Genomic DNA, 12,326 nt, shown 5'->3' on the forward strand with positions numbered 1-12,326 from the left:
GTTAGGTATTATCCTCAGATGAAACAGCCTAATCAGAGTTGATGGCAATACTCAAACTAACCCCACTTCCTGCTAGAGGCTGTACATTTTGCTCTTTGAAGACCCACAGTGCATGACCATACGAAACAGTAGTAAAAAGGCACATGATGAGACAACAGTCAGTTTTGTTTGCGTATTTCCTATTAAGTAGTTAACCAACATTTACTTGTTGGCAACAATTAACAATTAATTGTTAATTTAGAACAACTTTTAAAATGTTGTGTTGCCTCCTACATGAAAGGAAATAATTTAAAAGCCACTATGGGGTCAGCCTACTGCTATTCAGCGTATTTATCTTTGCCATTAGCTTTTTGGTAAAAGTGCTGCTTCTGTCTAGAGGCCACAAATCTTGTTTGTGCTTCCTGTTGCAGAATGTTTATTACACAAGCAATCAGCAGCTCCATGTGGGTGTTCTGAGTCCCACTATCGACGATGATGACAACAGATGCCTGGTGGATGTGAACAGCAGGCCCAGGCTCATTGAATGCAATTATGCCAAAGCCAAGAGAATGAAGCTTTACTGGCAGTTTACTCAGGTAATTCTTACTCAGCAGACATTTCAGAAAGTTCAAAAACTCTGTTTCTGTATCTGAAGCGTGAATAATCTGTTTACTAACAGAACCGAACCAGATTTATCCTTGCTTTCTTTGCACGGAGCTGGGAAGCTACATTTACACTTGATCCCAATGTCAGCCACCTCAGGAGGTTATAAAACTTGTATTACATTTTCTGAGTTCACAATAAATTATTTGTTTCTAAAGCAGAGTTGACTGCTACAGAATTATCTCAATCAAAAAAAAAAGTGATTTTGGTAGAGTCAAATGCAAAGTAACCTATTAAGAACAAGAAACAGAAAGCTTTTTTGTTGTTTTTTTTGGAAGTAGCAACTCAGAAAAGGGGGGGTAGTGGGTCATTGATGATAACAGCCTCATCATGAGCTACTTTTGCGGTTCCTTACTTAAAAAGGCTAATGCTTTTGTGTGTATGTGAGAGAGAGAGAGATAAAAAGAAGTGCAAGTAAAGGCTGAGAAGTGATTTCACAGTGATGAGAATGCTAATGGGACGCTGAGTCCAGGCCTGGTGTCCACACTTCATAACTGATTTAGAAACACAAGGGAGAACTATAAAGAAGCCACAAAAGTTCTGGGGCTAGAAAACACGCTCTGCGGTAATAATGCTTATGGAGATCACTCTGTTCGGTTTAGCTAAGAGGAAGTTGCAAGGTGACTCAAAGTATATCAGTGTTTCCACAGAGGGACATAGGTTATCCTGAAGACAAAACAGGTTCCAATGGTTGGAAGCTAGTCAAATTTGGTCTTTCAAAGGAAGGTAAGATTTTCCTAAGGTAAGAATTAAGACATTGGAAGTTTACCATGTCAGGTACTGACATGTCAGTTGCTTAGGATAAATAAAATGAGATTACAATACTTTCTAAAACAAGTACATGATTTAGCTTCTGTGAAAAATTTAATAGCTAGTGCAAGTTTCATGGGTCACAGTTGCTCCTCTGCAGTTTTGAAGCTACAAATCTAGTTGTGTACTCCAGCCCTCCAGTAAGGTAATTTTATTCCTGCATTTAATTTTTCTGTATTATCCATGTGGGTTTGCAAACATCTTTTCTGCCACCTCATTGGGGTTTTTTTCTTTGACTTCAGCAGCCATGATCAGTATATTTTAGGACATTGGTAATACAGTTTAGCATCTACCTTAGTGCAGAGAGCATTTGGACAGCAATCAGTAAAGCATACTATGAACATAATTTCTATTTATACTTGAAAGTAATCCAGATCTTTGTTTTTAAAGGGTAGCTCTCAAGCAGCAGACCTTAAATCCCTAACCTGGAAAGACATCCCAGCTTTCACTTTCAGTCTCCTCAAGGGCGGAGTTTTAATTATGTCTTCTCTCAAATTGTAACAATAGTCTCATCGGGGGGGGGGGGCTCACTGTGGTCATCTCTGCACTTGATTTTTGGTACCATTTTTTAAAAAGTATAATTAACCTATTTACTTAAATAGTATTTCAGTAACTTTTTTGTACTGTCCACCTAGTCAGTGATTGCTCTGTATAACCCAACCCTTTGGTGACAATTAATGGTTTCTACTCCAGAATACTGCTGCTATTTTGTAATACCAATTATGTTAGATCCGATTTGGGGGACAGCAGTAGAATGAATTGATAATTTAACTATTAAAAGCTTCAAAAATGGTATTTAACTACTTTAGGTTTGTTTTCTGTCTGTATTTCCATTCCATGTTCCAAATACAATCTCCCAGTGAAGGTGCAGTGCTGTTAAACTAGATTCTATGGATTGTACTTAAGTCTTCTACAAAGAAACTTCTGCCCAGGAGAAGTGAAAGCTAATTAGTTGTTTCCTTATGATAAATTAAGAGACAAATGAAATAATTAAAAGCTTGCTGTTCAAAAAGGATTTTGTTAATAGCCAATGCAATTAAAATGCCATTATTTCTCAACATACAGCTTGGTACACAGCCCCTTGTATGTTCTGTAAGCTAGAAGAAAGCTAATGAGAGTAATCAAGGCTTGCCAAGACCAGCTGATGAACGCCATTTGAAATGCTCCTATTTAGTCTGGTGAAAGGATGTGTTTCTGTGAATACACTGGAAGCTGTCTATCTGAAGAAAGTCTTTTTTATTATGTCTTTAAAGCTCTGGTATTTATTTTCCATATTATGCAGCAAGCAGAACTACTGAAAATAAGCAGGACTATAAGTATTGATGCTTATGTAGTCTTGAAGTTTGTGAAATATTAATTAAAATGTAGATGCTGGCCATAGCTTATTAGAGCACCTTCCTTTGGCTGCAAGTATACTTTGACTTCTCTGGATTCTCTAGCCATTCAACAAAAATGGCTGATGATATAGATAATTAAAAATATAGTAGTGCAAGTAGAGAATTGTCTCCGAAAGGGCATGGGAACAAGACTTACCAACCAGAGCAGGATAAACCAATTGAACTAGATTTCCCTGACCAGCACAAAAATCAGTATTTGCCCTGCATTCCAGACATGTATCTTAAAATTTGAATGAGGAAACTTTCTCATTTTTCTGCAAAACACACTATATTCTGAGTGGCACCATGATGGTCTGTAGTGGGACATGGACTTCAGTCTGGATGATAGAAGAGACTACAGCTTTTCGGAAAAAGGATTCCTCAGATAACATTTTCCTCCTTTGCATTGTTGAAATGTAATGATGAGAGAAATCCTTATGACAAAAGTAGAAAATAGGGGTCATCCTCAGGTAGTGGTCTTGCTTCTGTAGATCTATTACAGAATTATTTAATTGTTAATTTGCATCTTTGATTAGAAGTGTGTGTGTATACACATATATACACATGCATGCGTGTGTGTGTGTATACATATCAAACTTGATTTCTTTTCTTAAAATTTATCTTTTACTTTGGTTTTAAATTTTTTAACTATGTGGCTACCTTCAATTATAGGCAGCTAGAGGCAGACACTCAGATGTCCACCGCTACCTTGTGGACGAAATAGTGGTTTGATGGGCATTCATATGGAGGGAACCACCACCCGTACCTCAAACTGTTTTCATTCTACACCATGCTGGCTGACTGGACAGAGGCCTTGGGAGACTTTGTGGTGTCTTTCTGTACAGGACAAACTTGCATTGAGCATTCAAAGCTTGTATTATGTGTTTGTATAATCAGGATCCATCTGAGCAAATTTCCATGCTCCACAGTTTTGTACAGCTGCCAACGAGACCCAATAAAATGTAGGCTTCAGTGACATTCTTCCTTCCAAGGCTTCTTCAAGTGTTTATAACTGTAATTATGTCAAATTATGTAAATTAGTCCTGAAAAGACTCCCATCAACTGGATAGTGTTCAAGAATTTTATTGTTCAGGTTAGGTATTCTCTTAGGGAAATGCTTATTTTGGGAATGCTTTTATGCTGAAAAGTCTTCTAGGTGTTTGACAGTTCACCTAGTTCAGTCTGTCTCACCACTTTTTTATTTAATCAGAACAAAATTAGACCTTATAGCAAAATAGTAAGTAATCACCAGAAATTACACAAGGCAGAGAAGATAGCATTACCAGAATTACATGGTAGTAAAATGGTCAGCATTTTACTAAAATATTAATTTAAACGTGATACCAAGGAAGCTGCTCTGGCATCATGAACCATTAGAAAAGCAAAAACTAACCTCAGTTGCCACTGTGTTCCCCTTATTTAGTACTAAACAATTAATCCTGCTCGCACCCTGTGAGCTCTTTATGGCAAGGAGCAGGTGCACATGCAGTGTGCTGGCAGCAGCAGTTTGCTCCCCAGTGTAACCAAACACTTGCGGGCAGCATCAGGTCAGCAGCACACGTGCACGACAGTCACTGTCCACGTGCTCAGTAAAGCTGTTGTCCTTGGGACTGCCGTAGTGATTGCGTTACATGGTCTGTTGTGTGACAGAGAAGGGGCTCTGAGATGCAGGAGATGATGGAGGCCAGTGCACGTGGACAGATAACTCCTTGGGACATCTTTCAGTAGAAACTGCTTATGGCCAAAACCATGCTCTTCTGAACTCTCTGACACTATGAAGTTTGTTCTGTGTACTAAGAAATAGTACATTCCAAATGTTGCAGTCAGGTTTTTTTGGAGGGTGTGTATTGGTTTGGGTTTTTTAAGAAGTTTCTCAGTCTCCAGTGTGATTTCTCAGGTTTATTGCTGACAGAACGGCAATTGTGACATAACGCCTGCTCTACGAGTGAAATTCATCTCTACATACATCACCTGGGTGACAGCAGGTCATCTAGAAGGTACACTTATGGCATGTTAGGACTCCTCCAGCAGCATAACAAAGGCAAAAGGAGGAAGTTTTTCTGTACTCTTTATCTTGAAGCGTCTTCATGTTTTTATTTAGTCGGATAGGGATGTGACTGTTTCTTATGCCTCTAACCATACTAGCTACACTGTCACTCTTTGCTGTTGTGAGAAATGTGACAGGTGAGGGCTCTGTGTAAAAAGAGGCATAAGAAAGGACACGAGGCAGAGCTAAAAACCTAAGAGAGTAATCCTTTTAAGGCTGTTCCATGTTGAATTCTTTTCAGTACAGCAAGCTCTGTTAATTTAAGTAATTCAACTTCCAGTGTGGTTGCCATAGAAAGATAAGAAAAGTATGCACCTATAGGGATGGACACTCATCACAGACCTCAAGGGAGGGAGAGGCTGTGCAGAGCCTATGCTCAGCACTGTCGTGTACCCATATCCACTAGTGGTTGCGTCTGCCTGCAATGTTAACATTGCTTTTACATGTTATGGAAGATTGTGATTCTAGTCACTGCTGGTTTCCACAGGAAATCTTCCAGTTCAGAAGTGTTCAAGAAGGGGTAGTTTATGCTATCCTGAGAAGCTGTAAATAAAGTTTGTTGCTGACAACTGTAGTTACCATATGTATACTTTCCCAAATATCATAATAGGAATTGCTTTGAAAGCAAAAGGAAAGACAGACGAGAGCAAATGAATTACTCAGGTGTTACAGTATTCCACAGATTAAATGATGAGATCTGAATCATCATGTTTAATAGGTATTAGATAATAGATAGATTAAATAGAGCTACACAGAGTATCTATAAAGAAAGAATAGACCTTAAAATTACTGAAAGCATTTACATCTTGTTCCTCCTACAGATTTTGGCCTTTGCCAGACAGTCATTCTGAATTATTCTTACCTGCCTTTATTTTATGAAATTAAAGGATGTGCAATACTACTGCTAGCTAGAACCATTACCCACAACCACATCCCAAACAAGTAAGGGAATGCAGGGTGCAAACTATGTGGCAGGATTAAACTGGAGGCCTGTGAAGCAAGCACAGAATCTCTGTACCAATTTCATGTCCCCTTGCTGAGCATACACAGTGCAGAAGGGGAGGCTAACACCATTAAACAGCAGGCAGTTCCCTTCTACTGTCCACTCCCTGGTTTTCAACCCATACATTAGCCAAGGACATCAGTGTACAAGAGGGATTAATTTCTGTAGAGCTGTGTGTCTAAGGGAACAATTGTCCCCATGAACTTCTTAAGATTCTTCCATTATGAGAGCCACGGCATCATTAATTTATCAAGAATTTGAACGTATGCTGTACTGCTAACCCCAAAGGATGTAAATACACTCAATACGTATTTGCAGTATAAGACATGCTGTACTGCTATACAGCTATATAATTATGCAGTGCTGCTATCTGCCTGGCAGCTCAGAACAGCAAGCGATTGTGATCTTGTTAAAAGAAATACAGATTTTTCATCCTGCAGGAGAACTATAAAGAAAAACAGAACCTAATTTTTCAATTAATTGAGCCAACAGACTAGGTTAAGCCTCATATTTTTAGTGAGGCTATCCAAGTTTTAAATAACCAGTGTTGCCAAGTGTTCAGTTTTAAACCTCAGCCACAAGAGAGCACTTCCACAAGCCCCAGGCACCCCAGTACAGTGTTGGTTATGGGTCCAGTATATCAGCAGCACTTTTTTCTATACTTAGCTACTCTTTGCCCGTCTTTGCTCAAGTATTACCCTAGCTCACCTGTACTTAATATTTTAACTAACTGGATAAATGCACAAGGTGTTAACAGCTGGAGGACAAGGAACCTGAACCATTGTTCTGCTTAGGCATGAGAAAGTGACAGTTAATGTTTTAACTTTTTAAAAACAGGTGTATTAGAGTATTTGGTTTTTTATACTCCTTTAACTACATCTTACTATAAGGCTACAAACTCTTTAGTACCATTTATGCAGAATGGAATTGTTTAGAAGTACAAAAATCTGAAAGCATTCAGTCTTTCTCCATTTTGAATACTTCAACTTAAATATGAAAATGTATATGCAAAACACATGCAGAAAAATATTAAATAAAACACAATATTATATAGTAATATTTGTAACAACTGGTGTTAAACTTGCTTGCAGTTATTGCTGTAGTTAGTGGTAACCAAAATTTACTTGTATAAGTTTCATCTTCTATTTGGACTAATTTTCTAGTAGCAAGTTTTAATCTTTGCAAATTAGGTGTAAAACTTACCAGCTAGAAAGTTTGTGTGTGCGTACAGCAGTAAAATGAGCTTTCAGTGGGTGCATTTCAAGTCTTTTCCAGCATATCACATTATGCAGTATTTACTCTCCTGAGGACTACATTTAAGCTCCAAAGACACTTGTGCTCAATTAATTTAGAAGGAAGTTAACACATACCCATATTTTTCCTTCAAAACAGATACCCTATTTGCATATTTTAGCATACAATTTTAAACACCGCATTTATTTACAAAGAAATTATTTGTTCTAGTTCCACCTGATTGTTCCTAATTTCAGATGTCCAGATAGGCTCCATCCAAAAATCGCAGATGACAGCTGCTGCTGACAAGGTACTTCATGGCATTATAATGACAGACATGCAAAAGAATGGCCAAATCCTGAATGTTTTCTACAACTTGACTGATAACCAACACTTACCAAATGAAGTGGCTGGGTATCAGGAGATCTGAGCTCTGTTCTTAGTCCCTCCTTTGCATTACTGGACCAATCCCTTCTTGGGTTCTGCATTCCTCAGCTGCAAGATGGATGGAAGTATTTTTACATTTAGCATACATCTTTTCTTTTCGTCTGGGAAGCTATAAATAATAAAACTCTGTCCTGAGCAAGTCAGTAGAAGTTGCATCTTTAATTCCAATGGAGGCAAGAACAATATGTATGTAAGCAAGGTTTGGCTACCAAGTAACACCCTGCAACCCAAGATGCAGATATTTGAGAAAAGTTTTCACTTGGAAGGCAATTAAATCAGGATGCAATAATGATATATATGACAAGAAAAGAGGGTTTGTTATTTAGTGAGATGATCAGGCCATCAAGTCTGGTATCCTGAACCTGTCAGTGACGATACCCAGTATAACAGACAAAAAATAGATTATTTCCATTATTGTCTGAGTAAACTGTGCAACGTTTGTGCTGCAGCTGCAAGGACATTCCTTTCCCAATATCAATTATAATCAGCAAACAGATTTGTGTGGTTACTAGGGAAGAAGCCATTTTCAATAACTAGATACTGTGACCAAAGTCCCAAAGAGCCCAACCTAAATTCCCATGTTAGAATATGCAGATCAGTTGAAATACTAGTGCAAATTCATTTCTTAATTTTCTTCAGTTGGCACTCAATTTATTTCTTGGTCTCTAAAGATTGGTTTAATCATAAGCATATAATGACAATGCAAGCAGATCAGTTTCTGGGTTAAAATGAGTTAGGAAGCCTTCATACTGAGCACTCAGTTTAGAAAATCTAGACTAATTGAATACACCACACACACACACAAAAGAAATAAAATTGTCATTCAGTATTTTTGTTTTCCAAAGGAGTTTCATTTTAGTAAGAGTTATGTCTCACAACAAAATAGGAATGTGTATTTTCTCTCATCTAAAACCCGTAAATCTTTGGGAATCTGTTAAGATGTCTAGGGAAAACATCTCATCTTTCCTAGAGAAAATATAAAAATCTTGGGTTTTCTAACTGTGCTGAAAGGAGTTTCTTATTTGTCTGGCTGAAGATGAATAACTAGGTATCCCCCATGCTGAGATTGGTAAATAATAACTTGAACTTTTCTTCTTTACATTAGTTTTCTAGGTATGCTATGTTAGAGGAATATTTTAATCTGTAAGGAGAAAGAGAAAGAATAAGGCAGTAAGGTGCTCTTTGGCATGATCTTCAGGTGCATGCTGTGAATGGATTTTCATTAGCAAACTAGTATTGCATCTTGCGCAGACTCAAAAGTGGAGAGGGAAGACATGTTAACAAGAGTTTTGCACAGACAAGCAATGCAGAACGAGCCTTAGAAAGCAAGATATACAGAAGTGATGACTGCTTCAAAACCAAACAAAAAGGCAAAACCTAGGAATACACAATTTGCCACATCACAGATCAGAAAATTAATTAACTGGGTTAATTACCTCATCTAGAAGACTGCCTCAGGCAATGGTCAATGCTTGCTGTTTCACAGAAATGAGCTCTATTCTGAGCCAGCAGTTCACTGTAACACCAGGAGGAAGATTCCCTTCTTGACCCCTAATGTACTCTCTTCATAAAGACCGAGATTTGATTTGTCTGAGTGATCATCTCAGCATGCCTATAAAAAGTTGTTCTATCAGCACTCTTAAAATTAACCCAGCCACTAAAAACATCTAGTCAGTCACTGAACACTGATGCCTGCGACAATGAATTCAACAGGTTTCCTATACCCACATAAATCACAGTAGTTGTTCCAAATTTCTAACTCTAACAATCTTTTTTCCTTAGACAGTTCATTTACCAATTTCACACTGGTATTCGTGGGTATTCATACTTTTGATCACTGAAGTCAGATCCCACTAATTTTCATTTACATCCTAAGCAAAGTCCTATTTTTATTTCATTTTAGTATATTTTGTAATTCCCTGCCATCTGAATATTCCATCACGCTTTAAAGCATATTCCATCGCACTTTAAAGCATCTTTGTTGCCTTTCTCTGTCTTCTACTTTAGACATCTTAAAGCAAGCCTAGATCGAGGCAGATAAATCAAGCCTGACTTTTTTGCAGAAGTCATTTATATGTAATCTCAGAATGAAAGAGAAAAAGGTAACTTCTTTTCTAAGCTTTTCACAAAATGTATTTGTAAAACATGCAAATAGAGCCAACGTATCCAGCACTCCCATCTTTTTCCTAGTTATATCATAATATTGTTTCTCTACACAGGCAGCTGCTGTATGGCACAATCCATGAAAAGAAAGATTGTATAAGAAAAAATTTTCTATTTTCTGGTTTCTAGTTAGAGCAAAATTACCCCACAGAAAACATTGGTGCAGAGCATTAACTTTGGATTCTTTTCTATAGGCCAGGTCTCACTCAAGACTCCAGAGATGTTTAGAAACAGGATTTACCTATAGCTACACTCCTGCTAGTAAAAGGAGGTAATAAAATGTAGCATTTGTTGTTGTTAACTTCTTATATAGTGTAAAAACACATCTTAAGTTCTAATTCAGAACTTTGGAATATTGAAGTTAGAGCACTAAGAAGCCAGCAACTACTCAGTATAGTGGGGTCTGCATTTATGTTTTTCCGAATGCTACCAAGGAGGACAGTAGGCAGTATATGGCAAAAGGAGGATGCAGGAGAGACACCTACAAACAGCATCTCCTTTAATAGCGAGAAAAAAAATTCAGAAAATGTCAACCTGTGAATCATCTCTCAGCAACATGCATTTCTGGAGCTTACTGTTTTATGACTGTCAGTTCTCAAAAAGGCATTAAATTTATTTCTAAATGAATTGTCCTGTTAACTTGTTACTCAGGACAGCAGCTGTAGTCAGAAAAGCCATGCACGTCATTATCAACTGCATAGCATAAAGCTAGTTTTTTCCTTTTCTACAAAGGACTTATTAGGTAATCCGAGCTATCAGAAGATCAACATAATACATCATCATCTGGATTTGTTGCCAAAACAAAACCAAACAATATGTTCAGCTGTAAATTCTGCATTCAGCCATAATTATCAGGGCTAGGTATGGACAAGATTCCCTTTTTAAACTATTTCCCGCTCCCCCCCCCCCCCCCCAAACAGTGTTCAATAATTAATTTCTAAAAAATCATATTGTATACCTAGAATATTTGTTTCTGCAGATGTTTTTCTAATAATACGTCAGAAAGACTTCCTGGCCACTGCTGATACAGTAATGATTCAGTGATGATTCGTGTTTACTTTCTGAAAAATCCCTAATGATCTTTCTAGTCTGGCTAATTTATTCTACTCCAAAGCCTGCTTCAATTTTCTTAATTCACCATCTTCTGTAGTAAAATGCTTTTTCAGCTATCATATCCTGAAGAGCTTCTTTGTATTTCAGTGAAGACTTGAATTTATTTCTTTGCAAGGTATTATTTTCTTAATCTTGCTATTAACAATGGGCTTTTGTAATCTGTTATAAATCTGTGATAAAATTTTATACATATGTGGAAAATATCACTGATAGGTATAAATCCATACATTCCATTTCTGATTTTTATGCTGTTTCTCTGTAATTTGTTTTCTATTCCACTTACATTGTCTGTATGAAACTGCATTTACTTTTGCCAGGTTTAATCGCTTTTATTTAAATACTTTCATTAGCAGTATTGTGTATTTCCATATCTGGAAGATTCAACTGTTACACCTTTAGAGGGCTGTGCTTGGACCCTAGACTGCTTTACATTCATGTAGCCAATCTAGTTAATCAACACAGAAAATGACTGCACAGTCCACTAGTTACTAAAACCTAGTTTGGACATACAGATAAGGCTGCATCATTTGATTTGTCACAGCTGCAGTATTAAAAAATTAGCATTTACAATTATGTAAAATCTGAACACTCACTCAGAAGTCTCGGTAGTAGAATGATTTGAATGAGACAAAGTGTGATGTAGACATTAAATTGTTGTAACTGTTGAATGATGCGTCTAATTCCATTGTCAGAGGATGTTTCATAGTATTTACTCATTGGGTACCAGCAAGCAGACGTAAGACCAGTGCTGGGATGGCTACCTGACAACAGAACCTGAGTGCAGGAGGAGAAGCGAGGAGGAGGAAAAAAATTATTTTGTTTTTTTCCTTAAGAAATGGTTTGGCTGATCCCTATTATAACTCCACCTAAGTTTTTGTTGTACACAGGAATTAGTTGTGTAATGGAAAAATAAATTCACATTTAAAAAGTGTCTGGTAAAGATTCTCATTTGCCTATCTAAATTTAAATAGTGATCTAAATAGCTGACAGACAACACCTTTTTAATATATAACACTGCTGTATATAATATTTCATACACATAATAGCAGTTGAATGCACCTTATTTTCACAGTAGCTGCATCAAATATACTAGAAACCAAGTGCCTTTGAAGAAGAGCAACAGCTACAATATACTTAACTGAGGAATATTTCAATTTAAATAGTTAAAATTAATTTTTGAATTATTTGAACAACAAATAGTATGTTATTGTTGTGGTTTAATCTCAGCCAGCAACTGAGCACCACACAGCCGCTTGCTCACTCCCCAGCCCCGGTGGGATGGGGGAGAGAATCGGGAGAGTAAAAGTGAGAAAACTTGTCGGTTGAAATAAAAACAGTTTAATAATTGAAATAAAATAATAATAGTAATAGAATAATAAGAAGAATATACAAAGCAAGTGATGCACAATGCAGTTGCTCACCACCCGCTGACCGATGCCCAGCCAGTCCCCAAGCAGCGGTCCCCCCCCCGGCCAGTTTTCCCCCCGTTTAT

General features: G+C 37.3%; 1 protein-coding gene across 1 annotated transcript in view; it reads left to right on the top strand.

The window, feature by feature from the left end:
* GALNT18 (polypeptide N-acetylgalactosaminyltransferase 18) overlaps nt 1–12,326 on the top strand; it is a gene marked incomplete at its 5' end in the record, with an annotated part of 136,870 nt that overhangs the window by 117,177 nt on the left and 7,367 nt on the right. Inside the window, one exon of the mRNA XM_009329316.1 lies at nt 411–575. Within this exon, the coding sequence (XP_009327591.1) occupies nt 411–575 (165 nt within the window). The remainder of the gene's footprint in view (nt 1–410; nt 576–12,326) is intronic.

The sequence above is a fragment of the Pygoscelis adeliae genome, unplaced genomic scaffold, assembly GCF_000699105.1.
Source record: "Pygoscelis adeliae isolate BGI_AS28 unplaced genomic scaffold, ASM69910v1 Scaffold437, whole genome shotgun sequence".
In the NCBI taxonomy this organism is placed as follows: domain Eukaryota; kingdom Metazoa; phylum Chordata; class Aves; order Sphenisciformes; family Spheniscidae; genus Pygoscelis; species Pygoscelis adeliae.